The sequence below is a fragment of the Notothenia rossii genome (genome assembly GCF_949606895.1).
Source record: "Notothenia rossii genome assembly, chromosome: 2".
NCBI classification, from domain to species: Eukaryota; Metazoa; Chordata; class Actinopteri; order Perciformes; family Nototheniidae; genus Notothenia; species Notothenia rossii.
Window position 1 is genome coordinate 73,158,954 of NC_136904.1, and position 17,490 is coordinate 73,176,443.

At 40.5% G+C, this 17,490-nt stretch overlaps 1 protein-coding gene across 1 annotated transcript; it reads right to left on the minus strand.

Moving 5' to 3' along the window:
- Positions 1 to 2,264: 2,264 nt before the first annotated feature.
- LOC307029676 (nucleolus and neural progenitor protein-like) lies at positions 2,265 to 17,337 on the minus strand. The gene is made up of 17 exons (XM_079665755.1): positions 14,663 to 17,337; positions 14,513 to 14,564; positions 14,045 to 14,259; positions 13,525 to 13,682; positions 12,123 to 12,132; positions 10,720 to 10,810; positions 10,139 to 10,272; positions 9,495 to 9,634; positions 7,662 to 7,747; positions 7,310 to 7,464; positions 7,030 to 7,118; positions 6,647 to 6,775; positions 6,218 to 6,295; positions 5,783 to 6,066; positions 5,098 to 5,156; positions 4,764 to 4,978; positions 2,265 to 2,649 (listed from the first exon to the last, which is right to left on the minus strand). Exons 1-17 carry the CDS (start codon positions 14,918 to 14,920, stop codon positions 2,313 to 2,315), a joined length of 2,490 nt encoding a protein of 829 aa, XP_079521881.1. The 5' UTR covers positions 14,921 to 17,337; the 3' UTR covers positions 2,265 to 2,312.
- Between the last annotated feature and the right edge of the window lie 153 nt (positions 17,338 to 17,490).

A 17,490-nucleotide genomic window follows, 5' to 3' on the forward strand; every position in this document is an offset into this window, starting at 1 on the left:
CTATTAAATACCTCCTTGCTGACAGGTTGTCTCACACTCTATGGTTTACTCACTCAAGCAGTGCCCCAGACTGATAATGATGCAGGTGTACAGTGGTATAAAAGACAAAACCCAAAGTGGAGCTATTGCAGAAGTTAGCCTATGGTATTGACTTGTACAGCTGATTAGTTTTAGGAAGTATTTTGATTTTTAAAACTGACAGCTACATGTCAACACTTTTTCTGTGACAGCTCACTGGCAATGACTTTCATCCTCTCGCCAAGTATCTCATCAGTTTACAAGTGGCTAACGTAAGTAAACACTCTTACAACTAAATTGCTAATATACTGTTCTGTGATTAACAAACCCACACTCTGTATAGGAATAGTGTTGAAATGATGTAGAATGCACCACTGAAGATCTCTAAATGGCTGTAAATTCAGGCTTTATTAAGATTATAAAGTACATTAAGTATTTGTTAATTCAAAGAAATGGCCATTATTACTCAGTATTCTTTTAACTTAACAACCTTATTTTCAAGGCACACATATTTTCTGCACTTATTTTAGATTCATGATGCTTTTAGATCTACAAAGGCAAATATTTGCAAGATATCAGACTTTAAAAAAAATGTTTTCTTGTTGTTGGTTGAAGTAGATGCAAACTGGTAGTGGTTCAATATAGGACACAGAGAGAACTGTGCACATTGCATGCACGGTAAAATAACGTTAAGGCAGTTCATAACAGCACAGGTTTGGCTACCCGTGTGCCTGTGCATACAGAATGAAAGCTTTTCTCTCTGCTCATTTCCCTCATTGCCGTAGAGAACAAATGTTGAGCTTGACTAAATGGTTTAGATGAAACCCAGAAAGCACACATTAATCAGGAATCTGCAGAAGGATATGCAGGCTGATGTGTGAGACCATAACTCAACTCTGCCAGTGCTCAGTGAGGGGGAAGACCATTGTATTTGTGCAGATGGGAGGACTGTGTCTCTTCTTTGGCAGAGGATGATAAGATGGTGGGCGGAGAGAAACCAAAAGGGTTGGTGCACAGCCTGCACTTCTGAGTACAAATGGACTGCCAGACACCTGCATGGCTACGTGGAGGCAAACGCACCTGCACAGCTCTTATACAGGACTTCAAAGGCAGAGAGCTGGGGCCACTCTGCCCACTTATATAGCACTGCCAGTGTGTTGTCTGTTTATATCACTCCCAGTCTCTGCAGGCACACCTACAAGATTGACAGCTCTGTGATCTCATGCTGCTAATTTCAAGGGCATTCAAATCACCAAGGTTGAGGGATTTATTCCATATTGAGAGCAATCAAGTCTGGAACCAACAATTGAAAGAAGTTATCACCTCCACCAGATGGAGCCAGAAATACCATTAAAAAGGGATGTGTAACTATTATGGCTTTTACAGCTTAAAATAGGTATTCGCAGTATGTCTTGGTTCATTCAATTGATTGCATTGTGCATAAGACATGGTATGTTATTAAACTGTAGTGTTGCCTTCAGAGGGTGGAACAAGATGTGCACTTGATAGCTGTAATTATGGTGTGTTACAGTGAGTGTGCTGTAACCATCAGAGCAGTGCATGTATAAGCCACACTTGGGTTTTAGTGCCTTAAAAATATGGCTTCAGCGTGCAGGAACAATCTAAGCTCATCTATTTTTTCTTTAAGCAAATCCTCAGTCAACTGAACCATCAATTAACTATTCAGGTTGGACATTGTGTTCCTGAGAAATGTTGGGAACAGTTTGATTAGAGTACTGTATGCAATACTTGAGTTATAGTTAACAGTGTTTTTAATGTATAAACGTGACAACAGAACAGTAATGAATATCTTGTCCGGACAGCCTATGTATTGTGAAAAAGTTGCTCTATGAAAATGTTTGTTCTCATTTGAAATATGTAGTACCTTTGCCAAAGGCAACCAATGCGAGACGTAGAACATTTTGCCAGGAGCACAACATTTCTTTTTCATAATTGTCCTGCACTGAAGTACAGATTTTTCTCATGTAAAATATAAAATGGTAATATGGCTCAAAATCTGATTTAAAACTGAAGGGAAGGTTATTACCTTTTTCCTATCTGTCTCCTCGGTTTCCTGTTTGCCTCTACTGTTGTATCCATTAAAGGCTTGAAAACCAAAAAAAGAAATACAACTTCACACATTTTAGTTACTTTCAAAGTAACTGCTGCTGTGTAGCACCTTTCAGCAAGGCATCCACCTTCATTACACATGAAATCATCTTTCTTCTAAAAACAGAAGCATGTGCTCAGCTCGATAGTCTTTTGTTTTATTGGATGTGTCTGTTTCCAAAGTGTCAAAAACCCACAGAGGCAAATATATCATCGATGTCATCATCACAGCCGCTGGTCTGTAATGCCGGGGACAAATTGCCCATAGTCCGGTTTTTTCGGTCGTCCACTGACGGTCCTGACTCAGTCCTCTTCCTCTTCCTCTGTCTCTTCAGCTGTGTCTTCTTCACACCAGTTCTCAAAGTTGAAGACTTGATTCGACTCCTTAGGGACTGGAAATGGGTTCTCAGGCGGTTGTGTCTACGCGTTGCAGCGTAGGATCGACAGCTTTTAGGCACTGAGCCTTCTGGACATAAAGCCCAGCAAGCTTCCTGTCTGAAGGTGCGTAACCTCCTCTGGACGCTGGAGATGAGGAGAAATGATAGAACAATGCACATTTAGTATCAGGAGAATCGGTGTCACACAATATTAAATTATCAACTCCACACGTAGTGGCCACTTTATTAAGTGACATCATTTAAAGTGGACCTTTCATGCTATATTGGAAAAATATATTGTAGGGCCATACCTATACAAAACATGTCTGTGAAGTTTTTTGGTTAAAATACCAAACAGATCACCCATTGTAGCCATCCCTCATACTGCTCAAACCTCTCTTTTGCAGCCCTGTTAAAAACGCGAATCTTGGGTCCTTAGCTTGAAAAAAAAAAAAAAGAGGAGTTGGAGGCGGAGCTAATGCCTGATCAGAATTCTACTGGAGATAAAGTTAAATTCTGCTGTGATAAAACCTCATCCTGTTCTAAACCACATCAAGGATTATTTCTGAAACATTATGGAGCTCAAATGCTTTTTCTCTTGCGGGTTTATCACAAGGTGGGTTCCTTTTTTTATTTCCTGCTTTTTAAACACATGTGCTCTTCAGTACAGATTAGCTCTGAGTGTTAACGAAGCTTGCTAATGTAAAGAAATACGTCCAAAACACGTCAGGCATTGTTTCTGATAACAACTTTCTGTGGGTCCGCCACCGATTTGACATCAGATCGGTAGCAAATCTGTATCCGCTCGTTGTACCCGTTTTTAAAAGATTTGGGTATGGAGGAAAAGAGACAGGGTTTTATTTTCTGACGCTGCGTGAGTTCCCCGACGCACCGGGGACCAGGCTTGGAATTTCTTCATTTTAGGGGCAAAGCCATTTGGCCTTTGGTGTCATACATTTTTTCAGGGCCACATGCCAGGGCACAAAGGCCATTGAGGGAAACATTTGGATTTGGAGCTTACAAATAAATAACTTAACTTTTTGATAAGAAAAACACACGAATTACATGGAAAACAAATCACTGTTTTAATATCAATAATATCAAACATTATATCATCATATAGGCCTATGCCTCCTTAGTACTACCGTACATAAAATACTTTACTTTTAATAATTAGTGTTTGGTATGTTTTCCATCTACTACTTCTCCCATTCATAAATCCAAAATCCAATCAAAAAATCAAAAATTCTGATAATATGTAACAAATATATTCCATTTCAGAGCAGAAGAAACAGCCTTCAAGGGTCAAACTCTGCACATACATCACTCAGCAGTGAAGTGTGTGTGTGTGTGTGTGTGTGTGTGTGTGTGTGTGTGTGTGTGTGTGTGTGTGTGTGTGTGTGTGTGTGTGTGTGTGTGTGTGTGTGTGTGTGTGTGTGTGTGTGTGTGTGTGTGTGTGTGTGTGTGTGTGTGTGTGTGTGTGTGTGTGTGTGTGTGTGTGTGTGTGTGTGTGTGTGTGTGTGTGTGTGTACACAAGAGTCTCTTTAATCAACTCCTCACAGCTCTGTTCATCTACTGGACAAAAGTTAAACATGCACCACAGACTGTCATGGCGAATACAATCGCTGCTTTAATTCTGTCTTTAGGACGTTGTTGTGAGTGTGGACGGAGCAGCTACAGGTTAGTTTAGCCTGATTGATCCATTAAAAAAACACGCATTTTAAAAGGTTTTTCGCTTGCCGTCTTGTCTGCACACTTGTCAAAGCATTAGTTCATGTTTTTTACTAACCGGTATCAGTATGTAGTTACTTCAGCATCATTTTGAAACGTGTATTACAATTAAATCACTGTAAAATAGGTTAATTTTGTCTGTTTTGAACGCAGCATAATGCAGTTCAGAAAGCACTGTTCTGTCGCTTTTAAAGCAACTTCGAGATTTTAACAGTATCAGGGGCACACAGGCCATGGTGGCCTTAGGACGTACAATTATTTGTGGGTCATAACGGCCAGACCGAGGGGCTACGACGGCCATGGCCGTCATGGCCGCTGTGAAAATCCTACCGTGCCGGGGATACATATTTATGTATAAAAGACATCACAAAGTGCATTTTGCATGATAGGTCCCCTTTATTTAACACAATTGCATTATAAATTTGGTAAAGGTAGAATATATGGCAAGATTTTTTATTGAATAGCATTAGCCTGTACGGATTCTCCTAAAGTAGAGGCTGAGTGTGTATTCTGCAGTGTGGCTCTTACCTGTAACCGGCTGCCTCTAGGCATTTCATCCTCTGGCACTTTAAATGCAGGAAGTTTAAAAAGCGCTTTTCCTTTTCCATCTTCTGGGATTCACACCATGGGATCATTTCTTCTAGATGTGACGCCATGTCTGTGAAAGAAGCAGCCTCTCCCATTTGTTTCTTGAACTTTAGTTTACGGTCAGCCTTGTGTGTTTTCTGTTTGAAGGATTTGCCCTTGGGTAACAAATATTTAAAAGTAATTAGATTGGAGGAGATTGCAGCACTGAACAATGGAAATATTCTGTAAATGATAAAAGAATGAAACAATAAGGAATCCGATTTTGGATACATACTTCTGTGAAGTTCCTGAAAACCTTGAGAAAAGGCTTCATGCCCGCATCCAGACATATTGCTGAAAAAAAAAAAAAAAAAAAATTAACTCTGCAAGGTAAAATAGAAGGTGAGAAAATGGGTTCAGAAGAAGGTTACAACTAACAGTTATTTCCACTATCGAATGATCTGACAATAATTCTATTGATGGATTAAATGTTGGAAATGTTGAGAAAATATTTATCACGAATTATCAGTCTCAGGGGATGTCTTGTGGGTGAGTCCAAATCCAAAGCTATTCAGTTATATAAGATATAAAAAGAGAAAAAAATCCATATTTTAAAAGGCTGAAAACCTTTTTTTGATGAAAAAACGACCCAACGATTAATCAATTTTCAAAGTAGTTATTTTCCTGTCGATCGACGTTACAACAAAAAACTTTTTGCTGCAGCTTTATTTGAAACAAGGCTTTTTACTCAAATCATCAGGTGTAAATCACATATGGCTACAATGAAGATGATTTGGTAAACTATCAGTAGCTGGGAGAACTAATCACTGATACAAAAGACCTACTGATGAGTCACCATTTGCAGTTTTTAGAACTGTAACCCCTAAACGGGAGTGAGTGTGTCCATTAGGGCAGAGCCACTTTCCTGTTCTGCATTGAATGTGTCATACCGTTTACAGAACTATTAAAGAGTTACACACCTCTTTCAACAGTAACACCCACATCTTCTTTGACCTTTCTCGCCGCTCCCGGTTTCTTGTCTTTCTTCTGCTGCTCCTTCTTCTTCTTCTTGATTTCTTTGGCCTTTGCTAGTTTTTTGGTCAGTAATAAGGCATCAGAAGGACCCAGGAACTGAAGCATATCTGCTGGCAGGGGGAAGTCTGTGAGGAACGGCATGGGCTGGGCGTCGGCTACCGGTCTGAGGAGCTCCAGGAGCTGCTGGTACAGAGGGGACAGGCTGACCAGGATCCCTCTGGAGATCACCCTGGTGAAGCACAAGGCAGGGAGATATAAGTCAGCTGTAGCGGTTTCTAAACAAACACTCATTTCACTATTTCAAGTTTTTATAAATCTTACAGCAATTTGGAGGCGCCAACATGCAACGCTGCCTTGTGACAATGAGGAAGAGCACTCACCAGAGGCGACTGAGCAGGCTGGTGATCACCATATTCAAGATGATGAACTCCTCCCATTTCATCTGCTGCTTTGTTAGTCTGAAGCACACATCTCTTAAGGACAAAGCAATTATGTGACATCAAGAAAGCTGAGATTTACGAAGAGATTCAATTGCAAAATAGACCATTTTGATTAAATTCCCCATTAGTATACAAAAACAAAAGAAACAACAGAAACTACATAACTTAAAATGATACATCTATGAGTGAACAAAAGAAAGCCGGACAAATGTCTGAATATTTGTCATGCTGTATGGGTTTGATTTAGTATTGTACATTGTTATTGTTCATACCTAAATATGTCAGCTCCCACATGCATTTTCCAGTTATGCGTTTGTGTGGCTATCTATACCATTTAAGTCTAGATGAGTCTTCCTCTGGAAAGGATACGAGAAAGCTCTACTGCAGCGATTCAACATGCAACTCATCAGCTTTGCGGCTCCCAGCACTTTGAGACAGAGCCACTCCAGCATGGGCTGACTGGGGAGCTCACACACACCAGCCGTGATGCTCAGCCCTCTGAAACACACATGTTATTGCAGGGAAAAAATACATGATTACAGCCTCCCACATTCAACTAAATGTGACACTGTTGTGCTATGAGCAATATATATTATTGGTCTGCATCGGCTATTTGGAGCAATATCAGGCTCCAGTATTCGTGCTTTCTTTCTCATTTAAAGCGTGTAATTAAACAGCTGTGTTTGATGCTGTGCTGTAAACAACAGGCAAAGGCAGCACAGGGCACTAAACCGATAAAGCTTTCCATCTACCTCTGAATTCTGTTGGGACACAGCTCTGTCAGCTCCTGAAGAGCAACATCAAGCTTCATGTTCTTCAGCCTGTTTATGCATTGTTCAACCTGTGAGGGATAGGACAACAGATGAGACATGTTGTTAGTTATTTGGGTTTGTTAGTTTGACCTCTCTGACTTTTCTGTTTAACACACAGTGAATCCTGAATGACTGACATGTCTACATCTCCAAATCAAAACAGATCATGCAGCACGCATCCTGTAGGGGCCAGATGTGGCTTTTAATCTACAGTCCTCACCTGCTTTAAGCCTTTGAACGTCTTGTTGCCTCTGTAGCTGTTATTTAGGTTGTACAGCAGCTCGTAGAGAACTCGTACCTCCGTCTGAAAAATCTCACTGCGGAGAAGCTGAAGCACCTTCCCATTTTCCACCAACAGCGATTTAACACTTGCATCTGCGTTGACAGCAACAAAACATCACAGTTTATTAGCCATCATCACAAACAACAACATCGCTCAGGGGTGGATCTATTTCCTCACACGTGGGTTGCAAAGGCAACACATTTACTGTTTTAAGCTCAGTTTTTCCTTCAGACATCACGTTACAAAGTCTACATATGTAACTAATGAGAATCCGAACAATAAATCGTACCTGTGGTTGAGTTGAAATGAACACGAACACAAGAAACAGCACCAGGAAAGGCAATGTTTACCCTGTTCCACGGTTCTCCGGCCATGCTTCACTGGAGAAAAAATGCGGAAGTCGACCAACCAATGACATTTTTACTAAATGTTAACGTCAGAGTTCCTGTTAAAGGCGCAGAGCACACATTGAAGTTCAGTTTAACTTTAAAGCCTATAGTCCAGCAGCAGGTCCTCAAAAAAGGCTTTAGGTTTCGAGATACCCCTACCCGAGGTAGAAGTGACAACAATGATTTTTCTTATCTTTAGGGTCTCCCATTAATGAAATTGATTGTTGTCAAATGTTATTTTGGGGGGGAAAAAATGTTTTGGGTTGTTCTTTAGAACTACCCCAATCCCTGAAAAAGAGCCAAATTAGACCAGGCCGAATGTGGGAAAGGTGACAAAAAAATTACAACTCTTTTCCTCTTCAGATTTGCTGAGGTGTGAACCAGGTGGCTGTCCTACATCACTAAATAGTCAGACAATTATTTAACTAAAGAAATACGGAATTATAGTCCTGTAAACTTAGCTTTAGTTTAGACGGAAATTGTACTTTTGGTGATAGGAACATAGGACTCAATCACTTTTCTCTCATTTATCAGAAAAACGGAAATCCCTAAAAAATATACCATTACTGAATTCTCTAGGGTGCTATTGAACACTAACCAGTAGTTGTATGTAAATATCTGGTACAGTTCTATTGCAAATGAGATTTCTTCAGACATAGGCCTACCTCTTCTCTGATACAGTCAAACTCCGAATGGGGGATAAGTGGCATAATAGCCTATAAGTTAAGAATGCTCACTCTGATGGTCATTATATTTGGAGAGGGAAATACCAGGTGGCTGAACTACATCACCAAATAGTCAGAATAAGAGTAACCCAATACAATAAAATGTATTAGTTCTAAATTGCAAGCCTCTAAAACATAGGTGTAAATAGTACAGGTTTTATTGAAACTGGAACCTTAATTCAAAGTACAGTATACAATTCATAAAATAATTCAGTGAGAGGTCAAGTATATAGATACTAGAATATAATGTTAAATGTCAGGTTCCTCAGAAACGTTAGGGGAAACGTTGACATTCTGCACAGCAGGTGCAGGGGAAGTACAGGGAAGGCCATCAGAGAGGCACTGGCACTTCCCACTCTCTCCACACTTTGCATCTTTGCAATACAAGTGATAATGTCTCTTACTTCTGTAGGTGCTGGGGGTTTTGTAAATAGCACTGGTTTAATGACCCCATCTCTGACAATCCACCCCTTGCCAATAGGACTCCATAACAAGGGTTTGGGTTCGGGCTGTGACACCATCACTGTCTGAAACATTGCTCTTTGTTGAAATGCATCCTCTGTTGGCGGCATATTTTCCGAGGCTGTATCTGTTGTTGATGCAATTATGAACCTCAGTTCATCCAAGTGTGTGCACATCAGTCCAATTTCCTTTTTTCCATGTAGCAGAAGCGCCAATTCTCTTGCGACTGGCAAGGACTCTTCCAAGCTGGCAGAGAGTCCAAAATGGGCCAGATCTTTGAGCTCGCTGAGATGGGTCTTGAGTTTGGTGAATGCTGTTGTCTTTCCTATTCTGTACAAACTACTTGTTGTGCCACAGTCAGTGAGTGCACGACATGCTTGTAGACAGTTAGACATGTCTTTTCCAATTTTCTCACATATGATGTTGATGGGGACATCTCTCTCTCATTCCATGGTCTGCATGCATGTACACTAAAGATGAACCAAACATGTATTTGCTTGCATAATATATGAGCAGTACTTCCACACCTGTGTCATCAGACCTCACAGTGATGCGGGAATATGACTCTGCAAGATGGCATGGAGCACCATCCATGTGTCTCTCTCCTCCAGTGATGTCAAACTGCTGACTCCTGCTGTGCAGATGCTCTTCACCTCCTCCTCTTCGTCAAATCCTGAGTGTAGTCTCTGTGGGGCAGCAGTGACAATGTAGTTGCTCACAAACATGCAGAATGCAGTCTTGTTTCCACTACTCCTCAAGTACTTCTTGTAGTTTGGGACATTTGTTTTGCTTTAGGTTATAACACTTGTGTTATTCTTCAGAGATGGGTCCTCATTACAGATCTGCACTTTTGCCTAAACATTTGTTTTTAGGCCTTTCTGAAAGGCTTCAGTGGTCTGTGGAGTCCTCAGGTGGTCTGGGAGGGAATTCCACAGGTGAGGAGCAGCTGCACAGAAAGCCCGATCCCCCATTGTGTGGAGTTTGGTCCTGGGGGGGCGAAGCAGATGGTTTGTTGTGGAACGGAGGTTGTGTGCGGAGGGTTTTGATGTGAGTAGTTATTTTAGGTATGAAGGAGCATTCCCGTGGATGCACTGATGGGCGAGCAGTGAGATCTTGTATTCAATCCTGATTGAGACAGGAAACCAGTGGAGGGAATGAAGGTCGGGTGTGATGTGGTTGTACTTTCTCACACTCATCAGGATCCTAGCGGCACTGTTCTGTACGTATTGGAGCTTCTGAAGGCTCCCGCTAGGAGTCCCGATGAGGAGAGCGTTGCAGTAATCGAGCCTTGAGGAGACGAAGGCATGGACCAGTTGTTCAGCATCTGACAGGGAGAGTGTGGGACGGAGTTTTGTCGGTCAAATCTTACACCCAGGTTGGTAACTGCTGTGGAGAGGGGTATGTTTTGTCCAGAAAAGGTGATGTGGGTTATGGGGGATGACTGGACCTGGTTTGGTGTGCCAACTAAAATAGCTTCTGTTTTGGAGCTATTTAGCTGCAGGAAGTTTTGTTGCATCCAAGCTTTTATCTCCTCAATGCAGGTGTTAAAGGATGTTGATGGGAACGGTGATGATGATGGTGACAGTGAGGATGCATGTGGGATAGGGTCTGTCTTTATATATAGCTGCGTGTCATCAGCGTAGCAATGGAATGATATTCCATGCTGGCTGATGACACGGCCAAGGGGGAGTGTACAGGGTGAACAGAGTGGGCCCGAGGACAGACCATTGAGGGACACCACGGGTGACAGGGTGTGTCTGGGACCTCGTACCTCCCAAGGAGACGTACTCTGTTCTTCCAGACAGGTAGGACTGGAACCAGCTCAGGGCGGAGTCAGAGAGTCCGATGGTGTATTGGAGGCGCTGAAGGAGGATGTTATGGTCGACAGTGTCAAATGCTGCAGTCAGATCCAGGAGGATGAGGAGAGATGGGGAACCAGTGTCAGCCGCCATCAGCAGGTCGTTTGTGAAACCTGACCAGAGCTGTTTCAGTGCTGTGGGCGGAACGGAAACAGGACTGGAATTTCTCAAAGAGGCCGTTTAGGTGGAGATGGTTCTGAAGCTGGGCGGCAACTACATGTCTAACTGTCTACCAGCATGTCATGCACTCACTGGCTGTGGCACAACAAGTACTTTGTACAGAATAGGAAAGACAACAGCATTCACCAAACTCAAGACCCATCTCAGCGAGCTCAAAGATCTGGCCCATTTTGGACTCTCTGCCAGTTTGGAAGAGTCTTTGCCAGTCGCAAGAGAATTGGTGCTTCTGCTACATGGAAAAAAGAAAAAGGAAATTGGACTGATGTGCACAAACTTGGATAAACTGAGGTTCATAATTGCATCAACAACAGGTGCAGCCTCAGAAAATCTGCCCCAACAGAGGATGCATTTCAACAACATGTACAAAGAGCAATGTTTCAGACACCGATGGTGTCACAGCCCGAACCCAAACCCTTGTTATGGAGTCCTGTTGGCAGGGGGTGGATTGTCAGAGATGGGACCATTCAACCAGGGGACACATTGACAGAATGTCAATATGTGTCCCGTAACGTTTCTGAGGAACCTGACATTTAACATTATATTCTAGTATCTATATACTTGACCTCTCACTGAATTATTTTATGAATTGTATACTGTACTTTGAATTAAGGTTCCAGTTTCAATAAAACCTGTACTATTTACACCTATGTTTTAGAGGCTTGCAATTTAGAACTAATACATTTTATTGTATTGGGTTACTCTTATTCTGACTATTTGGTGATGTAGTTCAGCCACCTGGTATTTCCCTCTCCAAATATAATGACCATCAGAGTGAGCATTCTTAACTTATAGGCTATTATGCCACTTATCCCCCATTCGGTATGTGACTGTCTCAGAGAAGAGGTAGGCCTATGTCTGAAGAAATCTCATTTGCAATAGAACTGTACCAGATATTTCCATACAACTACTGGTTAGTGTTCAATAGCACCGTAGACAATTCAGTAATGGTATATCTTTTAGGGATTTCTGTTTTTCTGATAAATGAGAGAAAAGTGATTGAGTCCTATTTCCTATCACCAAAAAGTACAATTTCCGTCTAAACTAAAGCTAAGTTTACAGGACTATAATTCAGTATTTTTTTTGTTAAATAATTGTCTGACTATTTAGTGATGTAGGACAGACACCTGGTTCATACCTCAGCAAATCTGAAGAGGAGAAGAGTTGTCATTCTCAAGTTATGGGCTTTTTTGTCACCTTTCCCACATTCGGCCTGGTCTAATTTGGCTCTTTTTCAGGGATTGGGGTAGTTCTAAAGAACAACCCAAAAAACATTTTTTCCCCCAAAATAAAATTTGACAACAATCAATTTCATTAATGGGAGACCCTAAAGATAAGAAAAATCATTGTTGTCATTTGTTCTACCTCGGGTAGGGGTATCTCAAAATCTGAGGGGCTCTTCCAGCTGGACTACTATGGTTTAAGAATAAACAACATCTAATTTGTGAATGTATGAATGTCACTAAGTCAATAGACATTATGATTCTGTTTTTTTTTTATCCATGATGATGATAACCAATTATCAAATTGATTGGATGCCAAGGATAGTTTTTATTTTAATTTTATTAATTCTAGTTCAGTGGTCAAAAAAATAAATATTTAGTTACCTTTTTACCTAGCCTACTACGATATTAAATGTATCATGCTATCAGGAATAGAGTAATGGCTATTATGTAACTTTATGCTGCCTTAAAGTTCCCATGTCATGGCCATTTCTACTGATCATAATTCCATTGTTGAGGTCTACTAGAATAGATTTACATTTTTCAATGTTCCAAAATCACATTGGTTTCTCATACAGCATCTCTGTATGGTATGTGTATTCACTCTCTGTTCTAAACGGCTTGTGGGAGCTCCTGCCCCCTGTGAATGAGGTACACGCTCTTGAATAAAGATAGGGAATAACCCCCATAGAGTTCAGGCTGAGAGGAAATCCGCGGAGCTGCGGCTGAGAAAAGATAAGGCTGAGTGAGTGTGTGGACCAATCCGCGTAGCCGTTACGTCACTTAGCCCCTTACGTCACTACGATCCAGGAAGAAAAAATTGAAAAAGAAAAATGTCCAACGAGGCGTTCTGGGGCAGTATAGACAGGTCTATTCTGTGTTAGAGTTTTACTCGCTACAGGGTGTACTTTGAGGGTTTGTGACTTTGCAGACCGTTTACATACAAAAAGTCACAAAACACACAAGGGGACGGGTAATAACCGGAAAAGCATGACATGGGACCTTTAATGATTTTCTTTTGCATTAACTCACCATTTGTAAATGAATTATTTTTCAATTTTACTTTTATTTAACTTCTTTGAAGTTTATTTGTAATGTCTGATAATATTGAATTAACAACCCTGGCTTTTTGGTTACAACACCTAGCTGGAGTTCTCACTGAGGTCAGACGCCTGATAAGATAACAAGCAAAACTTTTTATTTCATTATGCTTTAAAAAAAGATTGACAACATTGTGTAAAAATATATATTCTTTATTAAACTAGTTGAAAAATGAATGACAAACCACAGAAATATCTGATAATTGAAAGTAATTACGCTGCCTGCTTATTCATCCAGGAGATGACTTGTAAATTCACTTCCTCTAAGACTGACTCCTCCGGCCTTCCCTTCACTGTCAGTCCATGGCTGCCTCCTTTCAGCCAGAAAACCTCCACTTGAGCTTTCATTTCTTTAACCATGCCTTCAAAAAGGACCTGGGTAAAGGCAGAAAGCTAAATCAGAAAAACAGACGAATAAACAAACAAACACGTATTGTTCACAGGCTGGGACAAAGAAATAATACAAAAACAACCAATGAAACATCGTAGGATATAGTCCATATTATAAATAGTAGAACATTTGACTGAACAATTGCAACAAAACAGGATAGAGTATAAGAAGGAAATATTTATCTGAAATTGGCAAACTGGTAGCCTAAAAAACATACGAATAAAAAGCTAAAAAAATAACTATAATAAAGATAAGTAACACACATATACATATGTAAACACAACATGAAAATCCTACAACTGTATGTATGAAATGTCAAACTTAAGAGCCTGTCCAACTGCCTCACCCTGTCACACATGTTGTCCTCAGTGCCGGACACACACAGAACAGACATGTGTTCAAGAAGGCCTCTGAGATCTTCGCTCCGTTGCTGATGCACGTGTTTCTGTCCCGGGGGGTGCAGGGGGAAAGACAGGCAGATGACACCCTGCACCGCGTCCTCAGATTCATCACTCAGCTGCCTAGCTAAAGCTGCAGCAGCACGACATCCCATCGACCTGCCTGTGGACAGGTCATAGAGAATTTGAGAAAATAAATAATTGCTAGTAATGCAGTCTTTTTTTTTTTTTGCCAAGCACAATATTAACCAGGGAATGTTAATTGGAAGAATGACCAATACTGAAATGGATAATTCTGTTGTGATACAATGTGCACAAAGTAAACGCCCACACCAGAATTGACTGTCTCACATTGTAAAATTGGCATACCTGTATTTATTCCATGTGAGGTAAAGTAAGTCTACTGTTAAACTCACCTCCGACAAAAATGTGCTTTATGGCAAACTTCTGTTGAGATTTCAGGTATTCCTAGAAAAAATAAAAGAAGTTTTGTGTGTAGAGCATCAAACTGATTTTCAAATAAAATAATTAGCTAGTAGCCTACTTGAATTAATGAAAATGCTTACCAACACAGCACGGTAAGCCTTTACTCTATAACCCAGGTTTAAAGCTTTGCATGTGAAACGGAGACAGAGGAAACCATCTGAAGCTAAGGCATGTGCAAGAGAAACCAGATGTTTGAAGTTCATGTCGCCACCAGCCCCATGTGTGAGAATGACGGCCGTGTGAACATCTGTTACTGAGGAAGGGAAACACAAGGCAGCATCCAGGTGCTTTGTTCCAAATGGCACCTTCACTGTTTCCTGAAAGTAAGTGAGCACCATCTTTAACCTTTCACATCAAGCTGGGTACAAACATACGTGGAAGATGATTAACATGGTTCTTACAGTCATTCCAAACCTGGAAAAGTCATCGAAATTAAAAATGCTAATTCCAGGTCCTGGAAAAGTTATGGAAAACAATATTTTTTCCCAAAGTTTTGGAAAAGTCATGGAAATGTAACTAAAGTTGCATCAAATATAATTTATATTTTATCTAATCACCGAAATAGTAATACTATAATGATAATAAATACTGTATCGTATAGTAATGAAACGTACAATGGCATTTAACTGACGAGGTATTTTGCTGGTGCAGATTTTAGTTGCTTTAGCCTGCAGAAGCTAGTAAGCCTACTATTTGATTTGTTTTAGATAGGCACAACATGTTTCATATGCAGATCTTATTTTCCTGTTCCATGTTAAAATAAACCATTTTCAGTGGTACCGCTGAGAAAGAGTAATTTTTTTAGTCATGGAAAATTAGGTAAAGGTCATGGAGAAGTCATTGAAAATCATTGGTGAAAAAGTGTATGAACCCTGGATTAAGAAAAAGCCGGTGAAGCTAGGTTTAGGTGACTCAACACACAGTGAACAAATAACACACAATTACATTTCTAAAGCATCGAATAAAAACGGGTGTGTCCTGCTTGTCCAGTGGGATTTTGAGTCATTGGTTCACATGATATACAAATAAATGAAGGACTCTTCCTTTTAAAACTTATAAAATTCAACAAGTGTAGTAATAATATCTGGTAAGTATCTGGAGACACTGGGTCGCATGATATTAAAGCATTTGATAAAATCAAAACTTTTCTATTAAAATGCAGACGTAAAACTTTTTTTTAAAAGAAGCACTACAATCCAATAGTGAAAGGGGTTTTCATTTTGTAAGTGTACTAATTATATATGGCAAGGATTTGGAATCTTGGGGTAACATGGCATGGAAGCCGATTAAAAAAACCTGAAATTATGTTGATCACTAATTCAACATAAGTGATCAAAAACGTTGTGCCATAGTTCACATTTATATACAGTTGCAAGAAAAAGTATGTGAACCCTTTGGAACTACCTGGATTTTTATGCATAAATTGGTCATAAAATGTGTTCTGATCTTCATCTAAGTCACAACAATAGACAAACACAGTCTGCTTAAGCTAAAACCACACAAACAATGATATGTTTTTATGTTTTTATTGAACACACCATGTAAACATTCACAGTGCAGGGTGGAAAAAGTATGTGAACCCTTGGATTGAATAACTGGTTGACCCTCCTTTGGCAGCAATAACCTCAACCAAACGTTTCCTATAGCTGCATATCAGACCTGCACAACGGTCAGGAGGAATTTTGGACCATTCCTCTTTACAAAACTATTTCAGTTCAGCAATATTCTTGGGATGGCAAGTATGAATTGCTCTCTTGAGGTCATGCCACAGCATCTCAATTGGGTTGAGGTCAGGACTCTGACTGGGCCACTCCAGAAGGCGTATTTTCTTCTGTTGAAGCCATTCAGTTGTTGATTTACTTCTGTGCTTTGGGTCGTTGTCCTGTTGCATCACCCATCTTCTGTTGAGCTTCAATTGGTGGATAGATGGCCTTAAGTTCTCCAGCAAAATGTCTTGATAAACTTGAGAAATCATTTTTCCTTCGATGATGGCAATCTGTCCAGGCCCTGAGGCAGCAAAGCAGCCCCAAACCATGAAGCTCCCTCCACCATACTTCACAGTTGGGATGAGGTTTTGATGTTGGTGTGCTGTGCTTTTTTTTCTCCACACATAGCATTGTGTGTTCCTTCCAAACAACTCAACTTTGGTTTCATCTGTCCACAGAATATTTTGCCAGTAGTGCTGTGGAACAGCCATGTGCTCTTTTGCAAACTTCAAACGTGCAGCAATGTTTTTTCTGGACAGCAGTGGCTTCCTCCATTTTATGACCAACTTATGCAGAAATCCAGGTAATTCCAAAGGGTTCACATACTTTTTCTTGCAACTGTACATAACATTTTTTTGTTGCATTCTTTCCACCAGAAGGCGCAAGTTAAATGTATTTAAAATAATATTGGTGTTGTGGTCATTGATGGTGACTAAATTAAACCCTGTGGTCTGACTGCAGTGCAGAAGCTGGAGCAGCGCGAACCTGAAACGTACTTCACCGCGGTATTCAAAATTAGCCATGAGCGGGCACACTTAAAAGTCTCTACAAAGCACCAGCGCATAATGTGGACTAAGGTTAGATAAATCCACGATGTCGATGACAGCGCTATTCAAACCCATTGACGTTAGAGCCCATCCAATCTTGTTTTGAGAAACATTTACTTGCTCTGCCGTTCCAACTAGTTCACTTACGCTTAGTTTCACGAAGCAATTCAGCTTATTAGTTAGAGCTAGGGTTTGCTGGCGAGCTTTGTATCTACGCACTTACTTAGAGTTGCAATTGCTAAAAGATGTATATTTACCTCTTTAAACTTGTCCATAACAAGGTATTTCTTCACTGAAATCCACAGTGCAACCTCAATACCTCAATACACGTGACTGACATCCACTGCTAAGGAGGGGCATTACAGCTCTGCTTTA

What these genes read in the sequence shown, in the direction of transcription:
- LOC307029676 (XM_079665755.1), bottom strand. Translation starts at nt 14,920, where the DNA reads ATGGTGCTCACTTACTTTCAGGAAACAGTGAAGGTGCCATTTGGAACA. An exon ending in AGCCTGCTCAGTCGCCTCTG is followed by an intron (nt 6,067 to 6,217) that starts GTGAGTGCTCTT and finishes GTGCTTCACCAG; the next exon opens with GGTGATCTCCAGAGGGATCC. An exon ending in GGGTGTTACTGTTGAAAGAG is followed by an intron (nt 5,157 to 5,782) that starts GTGTGTAACTCT and finishes TTTTTTTTTCAG; the next exon opens with CAATATGTCTGGATGCGGGC.